Source organism: Spodoptera frugiperda, chromosome 24, assembly GCF_023101765.2.
Source record: "Spodoptera frugiperda isolate SF20-4 chromosome 24, AGI-APGP_CSIRO_Sfru_2.0, whole genome shotgun sequence".
Lineage (NCBI taxonomy): Eukaryota > Metazoa > Arthropoda > Insecta > Lepidoptera > Noctuidae > Spodoptera > Spodoptera frugiperda.
The window spans coordinates 4,979,102-5,000,934 of NC_064235.1; the positions used below are offsets into that span (position 1 = coordinate 4,979,102).

Genomic DNA, 21,833 nt, shown 5'->3' on the forward strand with positions numbered 1-21,833 from the left:
ATACTCTCTCGTTCACGCTCCTAAAGACCATTTCGGTAGTATTTGTAGACGAGGTTCCTAATTTTTCTACCATGCTACACAATGTATGATTTATTTTAATTAGTTTATATTTTGTAGCACTAACACGTATGTATAGAAATGAATGCTAGGTTATGGTGGGAGGTAAATAATTGATGCAGAGAGGGAGATAGGCTACGGCTTCCCTCTCGCTTACACAACTGTCATTCTTAGAATTAAAATTGTAAATGTTGTTATTCACATAATTATTATGTAATTTTCTACTTCATATTTTTGTATTTTTTTTTGTAAAATCATTCAATGCAAATGTACACATTATGTATAAAGAAAAATAATAAACGATTTTTTTTTATTCAAAAAAATGTATTTCATTTCATTACATTACATTACCGCCATCTGTCGTAGAACATTGTAAACAGCGTACTTTAGAATAGCGCCATCTACGTTTTGCATCCGTAACAATTTTTTTGTATGTGAATTATAAATTAACTAGCGACCCGCCCCGGCTTCGCACGGGTGCAATGCTGATATACTAAATACGCTACAGAAAAACTGTGAACGTTGTTTATAAAAAAACATAGCGGCCCGCTCCGGCTTTGCACGGGTTTAAAATATGTAACTCACTGAAAAAATTATAAAATCAATCCAGTATTTATAGGCACGCTGCCGCCGCGCCGCGTCGCCGTAAACGCTACGTTCCGCAATTTTTAAATCTGTACATCTTCAAAAATATTGATTTAAATCAGATGCTGTAAAAGGCCAAATAGATCTATATTAAATCAACAATGTATTTAAGGTATTTGATTGGATAAGGATTAATGCTGTATTGGTTAAAATCGCTTCGAATATTAGTCATTATTTGTCGTAAAAAGTAAATGACAAAAAAATGTTATTGTGGGATATCCATAAGAGATAGACATATACCATCGCGGAGTTTTCTGTAGACCTTTTCATTGTGTACAATACTTAGTACATTATTTTGATAAATCTCATGGGATTCAGCCTGCGTTTGCAATGTAAGCGGAAAAAATGTAATTATTTGCGACATCACATTAGAAACCTCAAAAATAACAGTAGTTGTCCACTATTTAATGGATGATATTATACATAAAAACCTTCCTCATGAGTTACTCTATCTATTAAAAAAAACCGCATCAAAATCCGTTGCGTAGTTTTAAAGATTTAAGCGTTCATAGGGACATACAACACACATGACAGAAAAAGCGATTTTGTTTTATACTATGTAGTGATATTTATTAAGAACGTTTCGGATGAATGGTTTAAAATAATATATATCGGTGAATAGAATTACCGCGCGTGGATTACATAGTGTGTTATTTTCAGAATGAGGTCCATTAGATACAATGCCCTTTAAATAATAGCGTGTTATTCTTTCTTTTTCTACAGGGAACGCCAAGCCGCCGCCGCTGTCACCTTTACAGAGTGTCGCCGTACCTATAAGTTTAAAACACATAGTCTTTTAGTAACAGTGACTGTCTCGTTGGTCGAGGGGTCGCAAGTGCCACTGCCGGACAAGTGGCCATCCACGTTTAATTACGTCACACTTTAAGGGGGGGAGGGGGTCGACTAAGTGTGACTATATGTGACAAGGGCGCGGGAGGGGTCTTAAATTCCGTGACATCACGTTTTAATCATTATAATCTAACTGTTAAAACACGAACTTCGAACTATTATCAAAAAATCTAGATGTAAAATTATAAAATGTGACGTCACACTAGTGAGGGGGAGGTCTCACAAATGTGACCAATTGTGACAAGGACGGGGGAGGAGGTCAAAAATCATGAAATTTGTGTGACGTAATTTATGGATGGGCCCCAAGGGATCTCGGGTTCGATAAGATCGAGCAAGGTATTACTGGGCTTTTTTCGGTTTTTCGATAATTTCTCAGTGGTAGCACGGAGTCTGGAATTGTGTCCAGTATATGGCAATAGATTTACCGTAAGTAAGGTCAGGTATCCATGGGCGGCGGCGATTGCTTACCATCAGGTGATACGTCTGCTCGTTTACAGGCTTTTACCATAAAAAAACCGTTTCATAATGCTGGATGGATAAAGAAAAACCTACCATTATTGTAACCCGCACAAATCTTATCCGTTCCCAAATGTGACCTGAAACTTATGTCAGTCAAATCTGCACACGTCTCAAGGAGATGATACGGTAAGTGAACCAATCGTAGAACTCGTGGTAGATGACCCTCAGGAGACATATAACCCCAACCGGCCACCTAAAATAGGAAAGAAAGAAAGATAAAACATTTATTTCAAAGTCAAAGTCAAAGCATTTATTTCAATTAATCCTATATGAGGCACTTTTGAAACGTCAAATTGAATTGTCACAGTGTGTTTTGTGTGTCGAGAATTAAGTCGAGTTACAAGTGACAATGGTAGCGGTGTCAGCAAAAAACGAACTAGAAAGAGAGTAGATACCGATTTGTCTGTTCATAAACATCCACCCGCATATACTCCAGGGGTTTTAGTCTGCTATTACAATTGTGTCACAATGGTCGATCATTGAGCGACCATTGTGACACAATTGTAATAGCAGACTAAGGCCCCAGTATGTGATCATGGCGCTTGCAACAGTGTCGAAATATCGGAAACTCATTAAAATTGAAAAACATGGTAAATATCCCGTTTTAAGTTCCAATTCTAGTATAAGTTTGGCAGTATTTCGGAATAATCCGTCAAAAAAAGGTTTTTAGGGAATTGGTAATATGCAATATTAAGTACGTGTTTGAGGCGTTTTAAGCTAGTTACATATATTCGAGATGTGATAGGCGTAGTCCACACATACGGATTTCCGTATTAAAAAAAATTGAATATAAGTTTTTAAACTGACATGGTCACTAACACTAGTATTAGAACTCGAAACGGGATATTTACCATGTTTTTCTGTTCTTTGAATAGGGATGATGACTGGGTCAAAAATAAATTATTACAACTTTTCAATACAATAAAATATTCAAAAATAATCACAATCTCATTCATAAATTTGATGAACTACTTAATTTAGCTAAAATTCTAGAAATAAGTCTGCTGTTTGACGTCAAAAACTTATGACGTCATAATAGAGTATTTCACACAAAGTTCATAGAAAGTATCGTTTTTGACGTTTCGAAAAAAGTATTGAATTTGACTAGTAGGAAACGTGCCTATTATTACTTACCCTTCCTATATCGTAGGGCTGCGATTGTTTTAGAGGAAGAACAATGTTAAAATCGAGACAGATTGGCCTCACGAAGTTTGTGTACACTATGGAAGTGTTTAACTTCAGTAACGCAATATCCCGGGCATAACCATTCGAAATATGCTGATACAACTCCGGGATGAAGATTTTATCTACCTGGAATTGAATAAAACACAGAATGGAGTGTGTGAGTAAATGTGGGAGGACCATGCTTCGGCACGAATGGGCTGGCTCGACCGAAGTGATACTACGGCCTCACAGAAAACCGACGTGAAACAACGCTTGCGTTGTGTTTCGTTGTGTGAGTGAGGTTACCGGAGGCCCAATTCCCCCCTTCCCAATCTTGCCAATCCCCGATTCCCCAACAACCCTTAAATTCCTAAACCCCAAAAGGCCGGCAATGCAATTGTAACGCCTCTGGTGTTTCAAGTGTCCATGGGCGGCGGCGATTGCTTATCATCAGGTGATACGACTGGTCGATTACCGGCGTGTTCCATAAAAAAATGGAGATCACTCATATGACTTAAATGAAACTACAAGTATTACTAGTTCACAGAAGCATAATACAACTAAATACTTCAAAGAAAACCGAACCCCCGACCAATATTGAATAAACAGGCAGGGGGTGACTCGCAAACTCAATTAATGGGCCCCCGAGATAGGCCGCTAGCATGTAGCGACAAGGGGGCAATATACGTTGAGCTGTTTTTTTTTTAACGTTGATAAGTCTGCGTTTGGCCACCAACCCGCTTACTGTCATCACGGCGAAGCGAAGATGTGGCCGAAGATGGAGCACACAGACTTAGAAAGTACCTATTCACTCTGACCTTGAAAAGACCCGGGTTGTATTTCTCAGGAAAAATAGAAGCCGTCAGATTGTTCCATTCCCTGGCTGCACGGATTAGGAACGTGGATTCGAACCGTTTCGTTCGCACCCAAGGGAAGTCCACTCTGTAGGGATGATAGTGGTTCGACTTTCTACTAGTCCTATGTTGAAAGGATGGTGGTAGGTGGTTTTGGGAAGGAGAGGCATTCCACGGCTATCAGAGTAATCCCAGAAGTACGGTCAAGAAGACTATTATTATTATTGGACTCACGTCAAATTTCTGCTCATGTATGTCGCTCTTGTTGTTCCAATCTCTGTAATGCTTGCCGACAGCGATCGCAATTGATTGTGCATTTTTAGTTCCGCCTGCTGTTTCATTCCAGAAGCAATGTGCAGCTGAAATAATATTATAATTTATCTAAAAACTATATACCAATTCCCAATTCCTCCCTTCTCAATCTTCCCAATCCCCGATTCCCCAACAACCCTTAAATTGCTAGCAACGCACTTGTAACGCCTCTTGTGTTTTAAGTGTCGTTATGGGCTGTAGCGATTGCTTACCATCAGGTGATCCGTCGGCCCGTCTACCGGCTTGTTCCAAAAAAAAACACGGCCTTATACGACATCGGCGTATTGAGCGTTCGCAAGTGCGACTGCCGGACAAGAGGTCTTGAGTTCGATTCCCAATACCCAGGTCGGGCAAAGATTTACTGGGCTATTTTCGGTTTTTCGAAAATTTCTCAGTAATAGCACGGGATCTGGAATTATGCCCCGTTTATGGTAATAGGCCCTATTACATGAAACTTATAACACAAATGGTGAAAAGTGTGTGTACAATGTTACATTGTCTGCATCTCTGCCTACCCCTTCAGGGATAAAAGGCGTGACGTTATTACATACCAGAGATTATAAAATCGTTGTTAATTATCGACCCTCCACAAATTAACTCGTAATTGTAACTCCTTTGGTCTATCTCATAGACAGCGGCTTGCCATGATACTTCTCCTCTGAAGGCACTCCTCCCTCCTATTGACAATTGCTCTATTTGTGGAGGTATAGTACCACATTCTGAAACAAAAATACAAAACCAGCTAAAAAGTGGGACGACACATGACAAGTAGGGTGGAAAGTCATCTAATGACTTTCTCCGCCTTGGGCGAGGCGAGAGGGAGTGTCAGGCTCTTACTGACTAAAAACCACCCCGTTCCTACTCCTGCCTGTCGAGCCGGGTAAACCCGCTAGGTAGTCCGCAGCTCAGGATCAGGTATCAGCCCTACTGGACCCCATCAGTGGTGGTCTGATGGCTCTTTGAGGCGCGTGCGGAACGCGACGCGCCGCACGCACAGGTCTGGTTCTGGTCGGGCGGCGAGCTACTCTTGCTCGCCGTCCGCAGGCCCGCACTTACAGTGGCCGGAGATCGTCTCGCGATCCCCGACGCCCGGAGTGTTTCTCGCGACGGCTGGGGCGTGAGGAGGTTCGTTCTCTCACGCGCCCCGCCTCCTCCTTAGCTAGCATGACTGCTTCGCAGAAGGAGGAGACGGCATCCTAGTCCCCCTCGCTCCGCACCATGGTCTGAACCAATGCCGGACGCGAGAGGTCGCCGTCGCCGACCACATCCCTGAGGACACGGAGAAAGCCAGCCTGGCATGATCACATGGTCGGAGGAACTTTTTTCGCGACGGACCTCAGTGTTCCGGTGTTTTCATGGTTGTATCTAAGGTTTTGATGACTTGATCCGGAGCTGCGGACTACCTAGTGGGTTTACCGGGGTTCCGGCTCGAAAAGCAGGAGTAGGAACGGAGTGGTTTTTAGTCAGTAAGAGGCCGACACTCCGTCCCGCCTCAAAAAAAAAGAAAGATTTTGATGACTTGAATTTCTCATACAAAATTATTAACGTTGTACTGTGACGTCATAGTTACAACCTCTCATATATTTTATTTTTTAATACTTACAACTAAGTAGTAGGTTATCACTTAATAATGTTTTAAAGCTAATTAAATATAAGAATTTGTAGGTATTTTTATAAATTTACGTAATTTTAACATTCTCCATCCAAAAGTTCCTATATCGGGAGACTGGTAATTAGTGAACGATATTTAAACACGTGATTGTACACATGATTACAAACAACTTTCCAAATCGTACGACACGTCTGTGTCGCACTTAGAAGGTATGTCGCAAGTCGCGAGTCGCATGTAGGGTGACTGGGGCGTTAGTCTGCTATTACCAATCAATGTCAGACATTTTCGATCATTGGGCAGTGCGAGAGGGACGCAGCTATGTAGGTTGTATAGCTCTGTCCCTCTTGCACTGCTCAATGATCGACCATTCTGACACAATTGTAATAGCAGACTAAGGCCCCTGGTAATTAGTGAACGATATTTAAACACGTGATTGTACTCATGATTACAAACAACTTTCCAAATCGTACGACACGTCTGTGTCGCACTTAGAAGGTATGTCGCAAGTCGCGAGTCGCATGTAGGGTGACTGGGGCGTATAGTCTGCTATTACAATTGTGTCAGAATGGTCGATCATTGAGCAGTGCGAGAGGGACGCAGCTATGTAGGTTGTATAGCTCTGTCCCTCTTGCACTGCTCAATGATCGACCATTCTGACACAATTGTAATAGCAGACTAAGGCCCCTGGTAATTAGTGAACGATATTTAATCACGTGATTGTACTCATGATTACAAACAACTTTCCCCATAAAAAAAAAACAAAACATACCTGGTTCACAAGTAATATTGCGACTCCACTCTCCACCTTGACAAATCATGGTCTGCCTATTATTGCTTGAGTTGTAGTGGAAATTGCAAGTCGCCCGGACCATTGTGCCCTCAGGTTCTATGTGATTGCAGTCACGTTCACCTTCCCATTGGCCGCTTTCTAAGCACTTGTAAAATACTGACGGGTGCTTTTTTAACGTACAATACCCTGTGGGAGAGTTATGGATAATATTAGTCGTGGATATGTAGGTCAAAGTCAAAGTCAAAGCATTTATTTCAATTAATCCTAAATAAGGCACTTTTGAAAAGTCAAATTGAATTGTCCGTCAGTCTGTCTGTCAGTGAAGCTAGGCGCTCGTTCCAAATGTAGCTTTGAATGGAGAAGAACATGCTAGTGCTGGGCTGTGAATATGCTAGTGCGACTGCCGGACAGGGAGTCTCGGGTTCGATTCCCGGGTCGGGCGAAGTATTACTGGGCTTTTTCGGTTTTCGAAAATTTCTCAGTAGTAGCAGGGAGTTTGGAAATGTGCCCGGTATATGGCAATAGGCTCACCACCTATTACATGGGACTTATAAAATTGTGAAATGTGAGTGTACATTGGCATTATGTGCCATAATGTGCACCTCTGCCTACCCCTTCGGGGATTAAAGGCGTGACGTTATAAAAAAAACTAACTACTTTTGCGCGGTTTTACCCGCTCTGCTTGGCCATAGCGTGATGTTTTATAGCCTATAGCCTTCCTCGACCAATGCACTACCCAACACAGATTAGTTCGTTCAAACAAACAAATAAACTTTCAGCTTTATAATGTTAGTATAGATTTAAGTGTGGAAGAGCCATGCTTCGGCACAATGGGCCGGCTCGACCGGAGTGATACCACGGCCTTACCGAAAACCAACGTAAAACAACACTTGCGTTGTGTTTCGTAGTGTGAGTTAGGTTACCGGAGGCGAAATTCCCCCCTTTCCAATCTTCCCAATCCCCGATTCCCGAACAACAACCCAGTATATGGCAATAGGCTCACCCCACATGGGACTTACAACATGTCGAAAAGTGGGTATACAAGTGTCAGGTATAGCGGCATTACGTGCCATAATGTGCGCCTCTGCCTACCCTTTCGGGGATTAAAGGCGTGACGATATGTATGTATGTATGTGTAAGATTACTTACGAACACAATGATGTCTGCTCACGTTTTGCGACCAAACACCATTATTACAGAATATTTTATTATTTCCAACGACGGTGTAATCCGGATCACAGTTCACAGTCAGCAGAAAATTATTTAATGCATCAGAAGCAGTCAGCTCGAATTTTCCATGGTCAGGATTTGGAGGCACAAAGCATCTGAAAATGAATGAAAAGGTCAACGCACTATCACTGAAACGCATGCATCGTACACAAACAATAGGCAGCCTACAAATGTCAAATTCTTCTTTTTTATTTAATTTTTTTTTAAATAAACTTGGCCCCCATACTAGAATGGGTAGGGACTCAATGTTCCCAATGCCCGATTCTCCAACATTACTCAAATTCCTAACCCCCAAAAGGCCAGCAACGCAATTGTGTTTGCTTACCATCAGGTGACGTCTATTTACCGGCTTATATCATAAAAAATATCTCTGTTATGCAAACGTAAAACTGTGTATAGACACTTTTTTATGGTATAAGCCGTGATGGTGAGCAATCGCCGCCGCCCATGGACACTTGAAACACCAGAGGCGTTACAAGTGCGTTGCCGGTCTTTTGGGGGTAAGGAATGTAAGGGTTGGAATCAGGGATTGGGAAGGGGGGTAAAATATAAAATTGGGTCAAATTTTAAGAGGGGAAAATTTTACATACTTTCTTTGATTGGTTCGTGGTTTGTCAAATCTGGAACTGATCGAATTAGGGCCTGTGACCTCTTGATTAGCACATAGTTGTTCATTCTCATCCGATCCATCTGCACATTCTACTTTCTGCAATAAAGAAAACAATTTATAATATTTTTCCCGAACCAGCTCGAAAAGGCTACACTTTTCGGTTTTTCAAAAATTTCTCAGTAGTAGCACAGAGTCTGGAATTGTGCCCAGTATATGGCAATAGGCTCACTCTCTATTACATGGGACTTATAACACAAATGGTGAAAAGTTGGTGTACATTGTATAGCGGCATTACGTGCCGTAATGTGCACCTCTGCACCCTTCGCGGATAAAATTCGACTGCACGGTTAGTGTTGTGGCTGGGCAACCGGCTGCGCAACGTGTAGCGGGTTCGATTCCCGCACGGAGCAACTCTTTGTGTGATCCACAAATTGTTGGTTCAGGTCTGGGTGTCATGTGCATGTGAAATTGTATGTCTGTAAACGCACCCACGACACAGGAGAAAATACCAGAGTGGGGCAATGTTTAAAAAAAAAAAATTGGTGGTGAATCTATTGCCATATTATACTGGACACAATTCCAGACTCCGTGCTAACACTGAGAAATTTTCGAAAAACCGAAAAAAGCCCAGTAATACTTCGCCCGACCCGACACGGGAATCGAACCCGAGACCCCTTGTCCGGTAGTCGCACTTGCGACCACTCGACCAACGAGGCAGTCAAAAATAAAATAAAGTATTAACACATTGAACGCCGTGGTGGTCACCGGTGACCGACATTAGCGAAAGATTTGCCTTCAACAGTTTTCTATTGGCAGTCAAACAAGGCTCGGATACCGGTTAAATTTTCAAACTGCTATTATGTACTTGTACGCAAAACCTTTGGGTTTCGTTCGCGAAACCGGTTTTTTAAACCGGTATTTGGAACAGTATTTTCCTAAAGGTTTTTTCGGATTAAACGGTTTAGATCAATAAAATTCGGTCGGTTAATACGACGCACATCAAAGAAACGCCACGCGCTGTTCAAATTATATTCAATAATAATATTTCAACGCGTCTACCGACATGCCGCTCCTCGAATAAACCGGTTAATTTAGGTTAAAATAAAGTTCCTTAAATGTTCACGTTCTTAAGAAAAGTTCGGAGGGAAACCGTAATAAACCGGTATTAACCGGTATTTTTTAAACCGGTTCCGAGCCTTGCAGTCAAAGACTTAAATAAAGCAACACTCACCCCGTTGCAATCAGCATCCTGATCTACGCAGGCACCGTAGGCACACTGGAACCCATACGACGGGCATTTGACGCCAGCACAGGATTGGAGCACCTCGTCTGATCTATCCGGACAGTGGGCCTTCCCATCGCACAGGTTCGTTGAAGAAATCTTGGTTCCGTCGAAACATGTGAAGTATTTACTGCACGAAAATATTAAAGATTATTATCAGATTTTATAAAGTGCTACGGTGCGACGTCACGCCTTTTATCCCCACTTTACACCATTTGTGTTATAAGTCCCGTGTAATAGGGCGGTGAGCTTATTGCCATATACCGGGCACAGTACCAGACTCCGTGCTACTGCCCACCTCTTTGCACCTCTGCCTACCCCTTCGGGGATTAAAGGCGTGAACGTGACGTTTTTGATTTATTCATTACTAGCTGACCCGGCAAACTTCGTACCGCTTCAAACATTTTTTTTCAACTTTTAAACCTTCCTTGGACTTCCATAAACCATTTAAGGCCAAATCGGTCCAGCCGTTCTCGAGTTTTAGCGAGACTAACGAACAGCAATTGATTTTTATATATATAGAGATGAATTAATTTAGTTATTCGTTTACTTACCCATAGTTTTTCGCCTCTTTTCTGCATTTAGGATGCAGTTCGTCTGATCCGTCGACGCAGTCATCGACGCCGTTGCATAGTTGGTCACCATCGATGCAGGCTCCATACATGCAGGTGAACGCATGTGGGGGACATCTACAACAGTAAATAAACATTAAATTACCGGATACATTTCGGAGAGTGTGCGGGGGAACTGCACAACTTGATTCCTCCTAGTCCTTTCCATCATCGAACCATAAGACAATCGGCGAGGCGTCAGGCGTTTCATGGTGGATATCCCAACCACTCGCAAGAAGCGCTTCGCTTCAAGCTTCCGGCTTCCTTGTGCGAACTGCTAGGGAATGGAACTCCTTGCCGGAGTCTGTGTTTCCTGATGGGTATAACCTGGGTGTCTTCAAAGCCCGAGTGAATAGGTTGCTTATGAGCAGACGTGCTCCATCGTAGGCCGCATCATCACTTACCATCAGGCGAGATAGTGGCCAAACGTGGGCCCATTTAACATAAAAAAAAATAGATAAACAATTATCATCATATTACCGTAACGCGTTTTATCCCTGAAAGTATTTTGTTTATGGAACACGCCGTACACACACCACAAGTATCCATGGGTGGCGGCGATTGCTTACCATCAGGTGAAAAAAACTCTTGAAACACCAGAGGCGTTACAAGTGCGTTGCCGGCTTTTTGGGGTTAGGAATTTGAGGGTTGTTGGGGAATTGGGGATTGCGAAGATTGGGAAGGGGGGATTGGGCTCCGGTAACCTCACTCACACAACGAAACGGCAAGGCACATGTAGGCACACATCTGTTGTGCAGCGTTTATAGACCACAGATCTAGACACACGGCAGTGTGTCCGCCAAGTTCGAGAAAAACCGTTATTTTTTTCTTTTAATCGGGGGGAAAATCATCCAATGACTTCTCCCGCTTGTGCGAGGCGAGAGGGAGTGTCAGATTCTTACTGACTAAAATACAAAATTTCATAAATGTTCCTACTCCTAGGCTTGAGATACGACGTCCGAAAATCGCTATTTTTACGGTACACTCACTGACTGAACTCAGTCCGCATCAAAAAGCTAGACCACTTTAATGGTCGTATTGACCTGAAACTGGGCCTGGATTTCGCTCATTTAGGTCGTGAAAAAATCTGAAAATGGCCAAGTGTGAGTCGGTTTTAACAAATAATGAAGGTTTAAATTCAGTGCCGGCGTTAGGAACTAAAACAAAAAAATTATCTATATCTTCCAATGGTCGGCGACCTAAAATTCGTTACGAAGGTTTGTATTTAGTCAAAGTAAAATAAGAAAAAAAGAAAATAAACCTTACAAAAATAAATGAAATTGCACCCAAAACATAAATGTGGGCTGCAAGTTCGATAATATTTTCGCCTATAAAAGAAGTGAGATCTAAATAAGTACCAAGTTCCATACACAGGCCTCAGTTAAAAATGATATAACTTGGCAAGTTTTAATAGAAAATTATATACTTAACTCATTGCGTTTAGTAGGTTTATAACAAAGTGTGTGAAAACTTGCCAACTTGTTATATCATTTTTAACTGAGGTCTGTGTATGGAACTTGGTACTTATTTAGATCTCACTTCTTTTATAGGCGAAGCATTCCAATATTATCGAACTTGGCAGCCTTTCACATTTATGTTTTGGGTGGTTAACAATTTACCATCAGGTAATTTTTTTCTTTTAATGGGGGGAAAATCATCCAACGACTTCTCCCACCTGGAATTGGGATTTACTGAAACGAATATACAGTTTATACTAATGCTGATAGGAGTGGGACTTCTAACCCGTTAAGGTCCGCAGCTCCGGTTTTGGCTTACCTACTGGGCCCATTTCGCTTATTTTTCGTGTATCGTCAGCCAAGATGATAACAAATATGTGGTTTAAATTAAGTCATAAGAGGTTTTTTTACGGTATAAATAAAAGACTGTCTAATGAATGACTGCACGGTTGGTGCGGTGGCTGGACAACTGGTTGCCGCAGAACGGGTAGCGGGTTCGATTCCCGCACGGAGCAACTCTTTGTGTGATCCACAAATTGTTGCTCCGGGTCTGGGTGTCATGTGCATGTGAACTTGTATGTATGTAAACGCACCCATGACACAGGAGAAAATCCTAATGTGGGGCAACGTTTTTCAAAAAAAAAAAAAGAAAGAAAGGACACTCACTTAGTTTTCCTGCATAATGCGTGTGATTCGTCACTTTGGTCCTCACAATGATACCTCCCATCACAACGCTGATGTGAGGGTATGCAGGACCCGTCCAAACACTGGAATTCGGATTTACTGAAACGAATATACATTTTTAAATAGCTATAAATACATCAAAATCAAATAATTTATTGCACGGTTGGTGCGGGGGGGCAACTGTCTTCGACGCCCGATTCCCGACACAACCGATCCACAAATTGTTTTTCGGGTCGATAAAATTAGATGTAGAACACAGCCTTAACGGGTTAGAAGTATCACACCTATCACATTGTATGTTACTATAAATACAAAAAGCTATAAATATAAAAAATCTATTCATTTATTTCCAGACTGTTTTTGGTCACCATATCCAGATGGCGCAAATGTAGCAAAAGTTATTTCTTGGCCAATCATTGCAGTCAAAGTCAAAGTCAAATCAAAGTCAATTGGTACTTTTGAAACGTCAACAAAGAAAGAAATAAACAATAGTCTGTCAGTCAGTCGGTCAGTGAAGCTAGCATTAATAAACTCACAAACTTTCGCATTAACAATAAAGTAACTAAGGAACATTACACCTTTTATCCCTGAAGGGGTAGGCAGAGGTGCACATTGCGGCACGTAATGCCGCTATACAATGTACACCCACTTTTCACCATTTGTGTTATAAGTCCCATGTAATATTGCTATATACTGGGCACAATTCCAGACTCCGTGTTACTACTGAGAAACTTTCGAAAAACCGACAAAAGCCCAGTAATAATTTGCCCGAACCGGGAGTCGAACCCGAGTCCCCTTGTCCGGCAGTCGCACTTACGACCACTCGACCAACGAGGCAGACTAGCATAACAATATTAAGAAAAAGGTACTTACCGACATTTAGTTTGTCTCTTCGATCTGAGTGGAGCTTTCATTGTAATTTCGTATCTGAAACACAAATACACTCCTTTAAATACATACATACATACATATCGTCACGCCTTTAATCCCCGAAGGGGTAGGCAGAGGTGCACATTATGGCACGTAATGCCGCTATACAATATACACCCACTTTTCACAATTTATGTTGTAAGTCCCAATTAATAGGTGGTGAGCCTATTGCCATATACCGGGCACATTTCCAGACTCCGTGCTACCACTGAGAATTTTTTGAAAAACCGAAAAAAGCCAAACGAAACCGGAAAAAAGGGCACTCCTTTAAATCTAATATCAAAATCATCATTTTTTGAAGGCATAAATCATCCAACGACTCCTGTAGCCCCTTGTGAGTCGAGAGGGAGTATCAGACTCTTACTGACTAAAAACCACCCCGTTCCTACTCCTGCTTTGCGAGCCGGAGCCCCGGTAAACTCACTAGGTAGTCTGCAGCTCCCCTAAAATCGTTACTTTAAAAATATATATATGCAAAGTCACGCCTTTTATCCCCGAAGGGGTAGGCAGAGGTGCACATTGCGGCCCTTAATGCCGCTATACAATGTACACCCACTTTTCACCATTTATTTTATAAGTCCCATGTAATAGGTGGTGAGCCTATTGCCATATACCGGACACATTTCCAGACTCCGTACTACTACTGAGATATTTTCGAAAAGCCGAAAAAAGCCCAGTAATACTTTGCCCGACCTGGGAATCGAACCCAAGACCTCTTGCTCGGCAGTAGCACTTGCGACCACTCGACCAACGAGACAGTCAATTGGACTTTAAAAACAATATAATCTATACTAATATTATAAAGCTGAAGAATTTGTTTGTTTGATTGTTTGTTTGAACGCGCTAATCTCCGGAACTACTGGTCCGATTTGAAAAATTCTTTTAGTGTTGGATAGTGCATTTATCGAGGAAGGCTATAGGCTATAAAACATCACGCTATGACCAATAGGAGCCGAGCAGAGCGGCTGAAACCGCGCGGAGGTATCTAGTATGTAATACTTACGATTCCAACTCAGTGTAGCAAGAAGCTTCATCTGCGCCATCTGGGCAGTCTTGCAAGTTATTGCAAACTAAATCTGCTGTGATGCACGTACCGTTTGAGCATCGGAATTCACTTTCTCTGAAACATTTGGAAACAATATTATATTTAATAAAAAAGGTAATTTAAAAAGTACTAAAAAAACCCGACTGCATTTCTTTATAATATGAAAATGAAAAAACTCTAAAACAAGAAAGTCATTGTAAAATTGAAGCAGTCGGGACCCATCTATACTATACTATACTAATATTATAAAGCTGAAGAATTTGTTTGTTTGAACGAGCTGATCTCCGGAACTACTGATCCGATTTGAATAATTCTTTTTGTGTTGGATAGTGCATTTATCGAGGAATATAGTATAGGCTATAAAACATCACGCTGTGACCAATAGGAGCCAAGCAGAGCAGGTGAAATCGCGCAGAAATAGCTAGTTCTAAATTCTAAATATGAAGACTTAAGACTTAGTGAGGGCACATACGGCTGGCTATCAAGCAGCATTACTTTTAGCCCCTTATTTTCCTATTCTATAGTTTGGTATACCGTATGACTGGTGAGATACGTTCAATACTTACGGAGAGTACTCGTTACTCGCTTCTCGTTAACTTGGTAAAAAAATAGGTACTTAATTTTTTATCGAAATGTCTCTAAAAATAAGTGAAATTTGAATAGGTCTCGATGTAGGTAGGCAACAGCTGTACAGTGTAGGTACCTATGTAGGTATTCTATGTTGATAGCGCGCTGCGCGACCCGTGCGTCCGCGCGGTGTCCAAGTATTCCGCAGTTAAATAAATAAATACTGGACTCTCGGTGTACTGTGTACGAAGTTTACTAAGAATATTCATGATATATGTTCGCATACTATCACGTCTTCAAATATTGAAGGTATCTCACCAGTCTGTATATTACTTACTCGCACATCGATGTGATCTCCGTATGCCTGATAATTGATCCCGCTGCCGATGAAACAGCTGAAATTTCCATCAGAATTAATAAATAGGAAAAATTATGAAAAATACAATCTGGTTAATGATATCCTGGCTCGTTGGTCGAGTGGTCTCAAGTACGACAAGGGATCTGGGATTCGATCGGGTAAAGTATTGTGGGCTTTTTTCGGCTTCTCGAAAATTTCTCAGCCATGGAACCGATTTTGGAATTGTGCCCAGTATATGGCAATGGACTCACCTCCTATTACATGGGACTTATAACACAAATGGTGAAAAGTGTGTGTACATTGTATAGTGGCATTACGTGCCATAATGTGCATCTCTGCCTACCCCTTCGGGGGTAAAAGACGTGACGTTGCATCAGTATCAACCTGATTAATATCTCAAGTTTTTTAATGAAATAGATTTCTATCTTTCGTGCCGAAGCATGGCTCTCCCACACTTAAAATGTATGTTAATAATTGATTTCATATAAATGTCCCAATAAGCTAATAAGTTGTTGTTTTAGACCGTATATCTGTTTGTGTCATCAAATCAGGTTCTTGTTATTTTAAAATTCGTATAAAACATAACAAAGTTATTTTAATAAATTGCTCACACTCAAAACATCCAAAATGTTATTAGGTCCGATTAATGTACCTGATGCAGAAACAATATTATGACATTTCCCCTTATGTTTGCAACTCCTAAAATCCCCTATAAGTATACCTACAACATTGATACCTCGGGGTTTGAAGCAAAAAAACTATTTAATGCAGTCCAACTTATGATTTTCCTCCATCGATCTTTATAATTAAAATATTCTAATCAGCCACATTCGGAGCTGCGGACTACCTAACGGGTTTACCGGAGTAGGTTTTTTTTTTTTTGAGGGGGGAGTAGGTAGCGGGACTTTTTCAGTCAGTAAACGTAAACGTAAAGTCACAAAAAATAGCCATCTCAGTCTCTGAGATTGATCTAACGTTTACCGTTTACGTAAGTAAGAGTCTTATGCGTTCTCTCCTCGCCCAAGACACATTAAAAAAATGGGCCTTTTCTTAAGCAAGAAAGTAACAATATCAACAACAAAAATATGTAGGGGTACGACACACGGAAAATTAAAAATAAGATACCAACAATTTTAGCGCCATCTACAAAAAGCTTCCAGTTTGCCTCCATTAGTATTAATTAACGTGAATATATTAGATATACCGAACTATCGTAGCGTGATGTTTGTACCTATATGTTGTCTTCCTCAAAACTGGACTTTTCTAAACAAAAAGATTAATCTAAACCAGTAGAGACAAACAAAGAAATAAAAAAGTAATAATATATTATAATATTAATTTTATCCTGCATCGAAAACAGAAAAAAGTTGGGTTAAAAAAAGGTTTTTTGACATAACATTTCCTCAAAGGATTTTTTTTGACATTTGCTTAGTCGTCGAGACGCGACGTTTGGCCGTTATCTCGCCTGATAGTAAGTGATGATGCGGCCTACGGTGGAGCACGTCTGCCCATAAGCAACCTATTCACTCGGGCTTTGAAGACACCCAGGTTATATCCATCAGGAAACACAGACTCCGGCAAGGAGTTCCACTCCCTAGCAGTTCGCACAAGGAAGCTTGAAGCGAAGCGCTTCGTGTGAGTGGGTGGGATATCTACCATGAAGCGGTGGCGCTTCGCCGATTGTCTTGTGGTTCGATGATGGAAAGGACTAAATATATTTTTTGTATTCGATAACAAAAAGATGATATGACTAATGATTATTATATACCTATTAAATATACCGTTATCATCATCCATATATTTCCTCAAAACTGTGAGAATATTTTTTCAAACGGTTTTTAATGGAAATGTGATTTATAAGGAAGGAAACTTTATGTTAATTCTTAGGATGTGTATGACGCAGCACAATAGGGATGATGACGGGGTATGAACATTTAAAATCTAATTAGTCCGTCAGACTGTTGGTGCGGTGGCTGGGCAACCGGCTGCCGTGCAACGTGTAGCGGGTTTGACCGCACGGAGCAACTCTTTGTGTGATCCACAAATTGTTGTTCTGGGTCTGGGTGTCATGTGTATGTGAACTTGTATGTTTGTAAACGCACCCACGACACAGGAGAAAATCTCAATGCGGGGTAACGAATTGATTTGTTAAAAATAAAGAAAAAAGTTTGGTAATGAAAAAATATTAGACACGCATTTTTTTATTTTGTCATATAAGATAACAATACTGAGATAAAACTAATAAAAGTTTAGGAGTGGAAGCAAATACGTACGTATATTTACGTATAAAACTAATAACTTTGCAGGTATGTAAAATTGTTTTGTTTGTATGTGTTTTACTTTATTTTTACATTTTATGTTATACTAGCGACCCGCCCCAGCTTTGCATGGGTGCATTGATGATATATTACGCATGTATTATACATATAAATCTTTCTCTTGAATCACTCTACCTATTAAAAAAAACCGCATCAAAATCCGTTGCGGTAATTATAAAGATTTAAGCATACAGACAAACAGACAAAAATACCGACTTTGTTTATACTGTGTAGTGATTTTCCTATTATTTGAGAATAGTTTCATCGTTATTTTGTCCTACAGTGCATGTTGCGACATCTTACAATGTTGTGCATTTAAATTAGTTACGTACGCGTTTAGATATAAGTCCTAATGTAACAACTACTGGTTGTCCAAATAAATAAATGAAACGTACCTAGATGTGACATCACATGTCACATTAAGTGTGGGAGAGTCATGATTCGGCACTGCTGGGCCGGCTCGACCGGAGTGATACCACGGCCGAGCAGAAAACCGACGTGAAACAACGCTTGCGTTGTGTGAGTGAGGTTACCGGAGGCCCAATTCCCCCTTCCCAATCTTCCCCATCCCCATTCCCGAACAACAACCCTTAAATTCCTAACTCCCAAAAAGCCGGTAATAAACGCACTTGTAAAGCCTCTGGTGTTTCAAGTGTCCATGGGCGGCGGCGATTGCTTACCATCAGGTAATACGTCTGCTCGATTACCGGCATGTCTCATAAAAAAAAATCACGCGATATTTAAAACCAATATAATATCTTCGAAAGTATTTGTTGCCGTAAATAAAAAATACGTGTCTAATGTTTTAAAATAATCTACCAGACGGACATTAAAATAAAAATTGGTCGTCACGCCTTTTAATTCTCGAAGGGGTAGGCAGAGGTGCATATTATGCCACGTAATGTCACTGTATAATGTTCATCAATTTTTCACAATTTATGTTGTAAGTCCCATGTAATAGGTGATGAGCCTATTGCCATATACCGTTAAAATTAGTCATCTACCATGTTATTAGCTTGAACTTGTTGACATTGAATTAATTTTTTGACACAGATTTAATTTTTTGACACAGATTTAATTTTTTGACATAAACTACTTAACTACTGACATTAACTTGCACTTTTGAATAATTTTGATTTTGGTCGACCTATTAAGTATTGTGATCCTGTTTTTGAATTTATTTGAATTTGAATTTGAATTATGTAATGTAATGTATATTTAATGATTTGCTGTGCTATCGACTCTTGTCTGATAATAAATGATTTTTATTTAATATTATTATATTAGTACGATCAAATTACTTTTATGAGCTCAGTAAGGATAAAATATCTAATCCTACAAATATTAAAAATGCGAGAGTATGTCAGTTGTATGGTGGTCTGGTGGTCTATGTTTGTTACTCAATCATGTCAAAACGGATGAAGGGATTGAGATGAAGTTTTTTTTTTTCTTTGTTTTGAATGTGAAAATCACGGAGGGAGTTAAAAACCACCCCGTTTCTACTCCTGCTTTTCGAACCGGAGCCCCGGTAAACCCGCTAGGTAGTCCGCAGCTCCGGATCACGCGTCTGCTCTACTGGACCCTATTTGTGGTGGTCTGATGGCTCTTTGAGGCGGGACGCGCCATACACACGGATCTGGTTCCAGTCAGGCGGCGAGCTACCCTTGCTCGCCGTCCGCAGACCCGCACTTACGGTGGCCGGAGATCGTCACGCAATCTCCGACGTCCAGACTGTCTCTCACAATGCTTATAATTGGAAAAGGTGGGGTGTGAGGAGCTTTGTTCCCTCACGCGCCCCGCCTCCTTCTTATCTAGCACTAGCTACTTCCGCGCGGTTTCACCCGCTCTGCTCGGCTCCTAATGGTCATAGCGTGATGTTTTATAGCCTATAGCCTTCCTCGATAAATGAACTATCCAACACAAAAAGAATTATTCAAATCGGACCAGTAGTTGCGGAGATTAGCGCGTTCAAACAAACAAACTCTTCAGCTTTATAATATTAGTATAGATAACTGCTTCGCAGAAGGAGGAGACGGCATCCCAACCCCCCTTGCTTCATCACATCGGCCGTGTGTTGTTTTGACAATGTCTTAGCATTTAAAAAAGAGACATATAATATGTAGATTAGCTGACATTTATAATATTATTCGTCTATTGAACTGGTTTGACGATGTTATGTTAGGACGCTGATGGAACCTTGAGTTACCTGCAAAAACATACGTTTTTTTTTGTTTATATAAAACATATTTAAATAGAATGTCCTCATGCAAGGAGGAAAATTGTGTGTCAATTTTTATCTAAGACTTATCAAGTAAGTAAAGATTCGTTTTTTATAATGATGTTCAGATATTGCGTTGCCGGCAGTTAGGGAATCGGTAATTGAGAAGATTGGCAAATTCAGGAGGCCTACTCTAATTCAACGAAAAACGAAGTTTCGTCCGAAACTTCGCAAATTTCGTACTACAATTCCATTTATTGTGAACTTTAGTGAACAAAAATGAACGAATTTAATGAAGATAACCAAATAGATTTTGATTTGAAATTAAAAATAAAACGTTATTTCAAGTAATTCTATTAGTAAATCAATAAAACCTACGACCGAAGATTAAACGAAACTTCGCATTCGAGAACCAGAGTAGGCCTACTGGTCTTGAATTATTTGTGGAAGTCCAGGAAAAGTTTTAAAGGTGAGAAAAAATAACGTTTGAAGCGATACGAAGTTTGCCGGGGCAGCTTGTAGTAAATAAATTAATTGGTGATAAAACTACAAATACATACTTACATATTAAATACACATGTAAAAATAATGTAACGTCACGCCTTTTTATCCCCGAAGGGGTAAGCAGAGGTGTACATCACGGCTCGTAATGCCACTATACAATGTACTCCCATTTTTAACCATTAGTGTTATAAGTCTCATGTAATAGGGGGTGAGCCTATTGCCATATACTGGACACAATGTCAGACTCCGTGCTATTACTGAGAAATTTTCAAAAAACAGAAAAAATCCCAGCTATACTTTACCCGACTCAGGAATCGAACCAACCTGACCAACGAGACAGTCATTATAGTCAATATTTACATAATTTACATAATAATATATAAAAGCGAGTTAACAATAAAACATATTTAACAATCAAACACTCACCAACGAATCCGACAAAAAATTTAAATAAACACATTTTTTCGTTTGATTTTTTACCTGAAAACACGTATTATTATTTTTTAAACACTATTGTGTTTTATTTTGACTAAAATTAACACATTTCGTTTCGACTTTTACACACAAGTGTCGTGTACCGACCGACTCGCAAAGCGCACTGAAGAAGTGTCGCGTCGCCTAATTTTTTTATAAAAACTGGATTAGTATTTTTTTTTATTACCCTTATAACGGTCTTTCGATGTAAATTACACCGTATTACACACGTATATAAAGCACATTTTTAATTGATAGTCTTGCTTAAACTTTTTTAATGAGGAACTTGTTGTTCGAATCTGAATGAAAAATAAAAGAATATCGTTCGACAATTAGATATTTCCTTAATCAAAACTAGATATCACCAAGTTGAGCAAAAAAAAGCGTCACGGCCGAACCATTCTTTCCTCGAAGCCATTCAGGCCAATTTCAACCGCATTTTTTAGGGAGGAAAGTCATCCAATGACTTCTCTCGCCTTAGGCGAGGCCAAAGGGAGTGTCAGACTTTTACTGACTAAAAACCACCCGTTCCTATCCCTGCTTTTCAAACCGGAGCCCCGGGAAACCCGCTAGGTAGTCCGCAGCTGCGGATCAGGCATCAGCCCTACTGGGCCCCATCTGTGGTGGTCTGATGGCTCTTCACGTCGCGTTCCGCGCGCGCCACACGCACGGGTCTGGTTCTGTTCGGGCGGCGAGCTACCCTTGCTCGCCGTTCGCATGCCCGCACTTCCGGTGGCTGGAGA

At 40.6% G+C, this 21,833-nt stretch overlaps 1 protein-coding gene across 1 annotated transcript; it reads right to left on the reverse strand.

Moving 5' to 3' along the window:
* Nucleotides 1–352: 352 nt before the first annotated feature.
* Nucleotides 353–21,225, reverse strand: LOC118278440 (modular serine protease-like). Its single transcript, XM_050703527.1, has 15 exons — nucleotides 21,043–21,225; nucleotides 15,556–15,613; nucleotides 14,610–14,726; nucleotides 13,550–13,603; nucleotides 12,659–12,775; nucleotides 10,479–10,613; nucleotides 9,874–10,054; nucleotides 8,623–8,738; nucleotides 7,952–8,127; nucleotides 6,782–6,988; nucleotides 4,952–5,119; nucleotides 4,323–4,447; nucleotides 3,205–3,381; nucleotides 2,104–2,263; nucleotides 353–1,473 (listed from the first exon to the last, which is right to left on the reverse strand). Exons 1-15 carry the CDS (start codon nucleotides 21,074–21,076, stop codon nucleotides 1,253–1,255), a joined length of 2,046 nt encoding a protein of 681 aa, XP_050559484.1. The 5' UTR covers nucleotides 21,077–21,225; the 3' UTR covers nucleotides 353–1,252.
* Nucleotides 21,226–21,833: the final 608 nt, after the last annotated feature.